Genomic DNA, 5771 nt, shown 5'->3' on the forward strand with positions numbered 1-5771 from the left:
AAAACTCTTCAAAATAACTCAAGGCAGACAAAACCAAGCTAAAAGTAACATCCATTTAGATATGAAGAAAAATGAGAACATTATGTAACATAAACAAGATGATGCAGCTTAAGCTACATTCAGAGGAAATTTCATAGCCTTAAAGCTTTTATTATTGCATAACAAATGAAAATAAATGAACTTAGCATCTAAGTTAAAGATAGGGGGGAAAATCTCTTGGGAAAATTGACAAATGCAACCAGATATTGGTTCTTTGGAAACAGGAATAAGAATAGACCACTAGGAAGTCCTGTTTTTTTTTTTAATTTTTAATTTTAATTTTAATTTTAATTTTTTAAAGACGGAGTTTCACCATGTTGGTCAGGCTGGTCTTGAACTCCCAACTTCAGGTGATCCACCCGCCTTGGCCTCCAAAGTGCTTGGATTACAGGTGTGAGCCACCACACCCGGCCTGTTTTTTTTTTTTTTAATAGGACACACAGTACTCACCAGTGGGAATAGAAAAGAGAACATAGTCACAGCTACAGTCAAGATGTAGAAAACCACAGACAAAGTGTAAAAGGTATTAAGAATCTACCTCCTAGAGTCTGGTATTTACAGGTGAGTTTTATAATAAATTCAAGAACTAGGAATTCCATTGTTAATTGGGATGAAAGTCCTTCATCCATTTTAGAGGCTAGCATACTCGTGATACCAAGAGGGCAATCATGGCAATATTAAAACCAAAACCAAACGCTGGGCATAGGGGCGTCATGCACATCATCCCAGCACTTTGAGAGGCCGAGGCAGGTGAATCACTTGAGGTCAGGAGTTCGAGACCAGCCTGGCCAACATGGTGAAACTTCGTATCTACTAAAAATACAAAAAAATTAGTTGGGTGTGGTGAGCGCCTGTAGTCCCAGCTACTCGGGAGGCTGAGGCAGGATAATTGTTTGAACCTGAGAGGTGGAGGTTGCAGTGAGGCGACATTGTACCACTGCACTCCAGCCTGGACAACAAAAGTGAAACTCCATCTTGAATAAAAAAAATAATAATAAAAAGAAAACCATAGACCAGTTTGTGAATACAAAGGAGGGAATCTAATTCGTCCACCAGAACCCAGCCTTGTGAATTGAACACAAGCTGTGAAGATGCCTCTTCGTCCAAGACTGCTCCAGTGCCGGTGAGACTGAGCCCCATGCTGCCTCGGCATTCTGCCCCCACACTTCCTTCCCCATGGTGCATGGGCCTAAGACTGTCCCTCGCTCATGGCAGCTGGCATCAAGTGCGGCCATCAGTAGCTGCGAATGCGGTCCAGGTGGCACCCACACCAGCAAACTCATCTCAGCCCAGGGACTTGGCCGCAGGCTTTATAATCCAGATGTTCCGCAGCCCGTCGATGTCTGTCTGAGGGTTCACGGAGGTGATTTTATTCAGCAGAGCCTGGCACTGTGGAAAGTAATTTCTCGAATTGGAGATGAAAGCATCACCACTACAAAGCAAGATCCAGAAAGTGCATGAGACTCCGAGGCTGGGGCCCACCTCGCCCACCAAGCAGGCTCCACTCTGGGATGGTCCGGGGCTGGCCTGGCGGGAAAGGGCTGGGGGTCACCAAGGATGTTTGTTCTGCCGATAGACAGACACCTGGAAACTCCACCCTGTGAGGCCACACCAGGCAAAGGCCTTGTGAAGGGCCATGTGGGGGATCTTCTCTGCCTGATGCTGGAATGGTGGATACACATCATCATACATTTGTCCAAACCTGCAGGATGTATAAAACCATTTGGGTTACCATGATGTGTCAATGTAAGTTCATCAACTGTGTTAAAATTATTAATTAGGCCAGGTGCAGTGGCTCAAGCCTGTAATCCCAGCACTGTGGGCGGCCAATGTGGGTGGATCACTTGAGGTCAGGAGTTCGAGATCAGCCTGGCCAACATGGTGAAACCCCATCTCTACTAAAAATACAAAAAATAAGCCAGGTGTGGTGTCGTGTGTCTGTAATCCCAGCTACTCAGGAGGCTGAGGCAGGAGAATCACTTGAACCAGGGAGGCGGAGGTTGCAGTAAGCCAAGATCACACCATTTTGCACTCCACCTGGGTGACAGAGTGAGACTCCATCTCAAAATAAAAACCAAATCATTAATTAGGAGGCCATCAGACTGAGGTGGCCCAAGTGGCCTCATGTCCAACATAAGCAAGCCAAAACCTAACTCAGAATTGAAAGCGAAACCTGAGCACAGCCAGTCACAGGCAGCCCGCTGGGCAAAGTTCGCAGTCAGCACAGATGAGGCCACTGCCCCAGCATTCAGCAATCAGGATTTGTTTCGTCCACTTCCACGTTTACCTAGAGGAGCTTTTCCCTCGGTGGAGCCCTGCAGCCATCTGATTGGCACAAATACACACTAAAAGTCTAATGCACTCATGTTCATCTGTCAGCAGTTGCAGTGAACGCACCACTCTGGGGAGGTGTCGACAGCAGGGGAGGCACGTGGCAAATCCTGGGCCTCTGCTCAGTGGTGCTGTGAACCTAAAACTGCTCTAGAAATCACATTTTATTAAAGTCACAGAAAGATTTGGATTTTGTCCAAAACCACAATGGCTGGCTCATGTGCCTGCACCACCTGGGGCACCTCTTCCTGCATTCTCTCCCACAGGGCCTTTCTGGGGAGACTCGGGCTGTGGCATCAGGGTGGCCATGGGGTGCGACCACAGGCTGGAACCACGTCCATGGCACAGAACCGTGGTGGTGAGCATGGGACTCGGATATCCCAGGGCTGTGTTAACTGCCAGGTGCTTCGCAAACCGGGCGACTTCGGTGTTTAGCCCCGCCGTCAGATCAGGAAACCCATTTGCTATGAGAATCGAGAGTCTGAGGCATGGCTGCATCTGGTCCCGGCTGCTCAGACCCTTGAGACTGATCGTGCCCAGGAGGCAGGAGGGCCCCCGCGGAGGCCCCCAGCTCTGGCGGCCCCGGCCCCACGCCCAACACACCTGTCCTGCTGCTCAGCTCGCTGCTCTCGGCCTCCTCCACCTGGGCCCTGGGCTTGCTCCTGCCACAGGTCTGGTGACTGACCACCCCCTTGAGGATGCTGGATGCCATGGTATGCTGGAAGTCATCTGGAAGGACAGCACAGCCTCATCCTCTGCTCAAGCTGGAACTGAAGGACAGCATGGCCTCACCCTCCACCTGAGCCTAGGCTGGGGACTGGAGTTGGGGGGCCAGGGCCTCAGAGGCTCCCATATCCACCCCACTTCTTGCCCTCACAGTTGGTGGAGGCCAGGCCTGCTCCCACAGCCCACGCTGCCTGCCCTTCTCCCCCCAGCACCTCTGTGACTGCAGCTGTCCAGCTGCACCCCTTGGCCTCCAACCATGGAGCCAGCCTCACCCCAGTGGCTCACTCACTGTCCCCAGGCCCAGAGGCAGGGCCACACACTCCGTGACTGCCTGCCCTCCCCCCACCCTGTACCCCTGGCCCCTGCACTGCCATGACTACAGCCTCTGTCCTCTGTCCTCAGACCTGGCCCCATCAATCTGTCTCCGTGCCACGGGGATCTTTCTAGAAGCCTTTCTGCTGACAGCACTGGGCCCTCTGCCCCATCCCACGCATTGCTGTGTCTCAGAAGGCAGAGCATGCATCACATGGGGCCTGCAGGCCGGGTGCTGAGCAGCAAGGTGACCATGCCCAGCCTGGCCAAGATGAGCAGCGCCACTCTGAGCTGGCACAAACCAGCAGGGCCTCCCTTGCCCTCCCTGACCAACACCCACTCCACAGCCGCAGTGCCCCTCCCCCTTCCGAGGTTGCCCACGGAAGTTTCCAGACGAGCCCTTGCCAGGGGACCAGAGGTGCTGAGCTGGGGTGCTGGCTGTGCCCCAGGGCCACGTCCTCCTGCTGCTCGCTGTCGGCGCAGAGGCTGTAGCAGCGTGGGTAGGAGTCGGGGTTCGCCGGGATGTACCATGGCAGGCTACTCAGGGTCACGCACAGCCTGATCTCCAGAGACAGCGGCTCATTAGGCCCAAGGGGCAGCTCCGCTCCCTGTCGCTCGAAAGGCGGGACTTGCCATCCACCTCAGACTCGCCTGACCGCGGGGCACCACAGGGCACCCCTGGGGAAGACCCCTCCCCCTCCCCGTCTCCAGTCTCTCAGCCCCTCAGGGCCCCAGGCCAGGCTCTGCACACAGGGTCTTTGCAGAGGCCATGTTTCCACCAGCAGGGCCGGCCCTGGCCTGACCCGGAGGAGGCCTTGGGGTGGCAGGTGCAGAAGGTCACCTTATACCCCGCACCTGCCCCATACGCTGTGCTGAGGCAGCCACACCTGGCCTGCTGACTGGGCCCCTGTGCCAGGAAAGCCCCTCTGCCCTACCCCTCCCTCAGCAGGGTCCCCACACCCTGCGTCCTGGCCGGGCCCCAACCCTGGGCCTTGTTGGAAAGGTGTGGCAGCTGCCTTGTGCAGGGCCAGGGACGGGGGAGGCGGGAAAGTGCCCAGTGACGTACATTCCCAGTCAGGGACCCCCACAGTGGAAGGCCACACCCCTGCCCCTGGGGACTCACAGCCCCTTCAGGGCCCAAAGCCCGGTGGCAGCTCCCACTCAGCCCCATCTTTGGCTTGGCCTCTGCCCCGAGGCCCCAGATTCACCCAGAGACACAGAGCATAGGGCCCAGGGGTGCTAGGGGTGGGGTGGGCACTGAGTGATTCTGGCCATGGTGTTAGGCCAGGAGTCCTGGGAGGCACCCAGGAGGTGAGTGGTGGCCACCTATGGCCACCCATGGCCACTGACCAGCCACCAAGGGTCCCTAGTGGCTGCAGAGGCCCCTCCCCCACCCTTGCCGGCTCCTGCCAGTCCCCGGCCACCCTCAGCAGCAGCTCACCTTGGTGGTGAAGGAGGCGGTCTTGGCGTAGTGGTTCAGCATCTGGCCACAGGTCAGGTTGTGATGGTCAATGACGTCCCTCTTGATGGTCCAGAGGAGGTAGGGCATCTCGTTTTTTACCAACCTAGACTGGCAAGAAGAAAGTCTTTGTTGATAGGCAGCAGTCAAGGTTCACGCAAGCCGGGACGTGTCGGAGCGAGGCGAACATCAGAGGATAAATTGTGCGCAGCGTGAGGCTCCCAGCCGTGCTCCTTGAGGGCCTCCTGCACACGGGGCCTGGGGCACAGCCAGGACCACACAGGGTTCCACTCATGGGCCTGGTGCTCTGGGGAGCCACCCCTGATGTGGGAGCTGCAGGTGGGGCCTTAGCCCTCCACATGGGGTCCCCATGGGGTGGGGACGAGCCACTGGCCAAGGTAGAATACACAACACTTCACAACCAGGAGCTCACAGTCCCCAGGATGGAGGCCCCCAGGCCTGCACCACCCGCAGAGCCCCACCTGAGCCCCAGGCGCCGGCCTCTGATCCTGCCCTGCTGATAGAGGGGCTGGGTGCGGAGCTGGGGCCTGAGGCCGGGGCATCCTGTTGGCACTTTTCTGTTTACAACAATGGCCCATGTTGAGTCAAAATTCCAACCAGGCCAGGCATGGTGGCACAGGCCTGTAATCCCAGCACTTTGGGAGCCTGAGGGGGGCAGATCATGAGGTCAAGAGATTGATACCATCCTGGCCAACATGGTGAAACCCTGTCTCTACTGAAAGTGCAAAAATTAGCTGGGCATGGTGGTATGCACCTGTAGTCCCAGCTACTCGGGAGGCTGAGACGGCAGAATCACTTGAGCCCAGGAGGTGGAGGTTGCAGTGAGCCAAGATTGCACCACTGCACTCCAGCCTGGGCAATAAAGAGCGACTCTGTCTCCAAA

At 55.9% G+C, this 5771-nt stretch overlaps 1 protein-coding gene across 1 annotated transcript in view; it reads right to left on the reverse strand.

Moving 5' to 3' along the window:
• LOC108297473 (protein monoglycylase TTLL8-like) overlaps positions 1–5771 on the reverse strand; it is a 45116-nt gene that overhangs the window by 6523 nt on the left and 32822 nt on the right. Inside the window, 6 exon segments of the mRNA XM_017520124.1 lie at positions 1311–1471; positions 1592–1701; positions 2635–2834; positions 2974–3099; positions 3749–3971; positions 4850–4978. Of these exon segments, the coding sequence (XP_017375613.1) occupies positions 1311–1471; positions 1592–1701; positions 2635–2834; positions 2974–3099; positions 3749–3971; positions 4850–4978 (949 nt within the window).

This window comes from Cebus imitator, unplaced genomic scaffold, assembly GCF_001604975.1.
Source record: "Cebus imitator isolate Cc_AM_T3 unplaced genomic scaffold, Cebus_imitator-1.0 Scaffold804, whole genome shotgun sequence".
NCBI lineage: Eukaryota > Metazoa > Chordata > Mammalia > Primates > Cebidae > Cebus > Cebus imitator.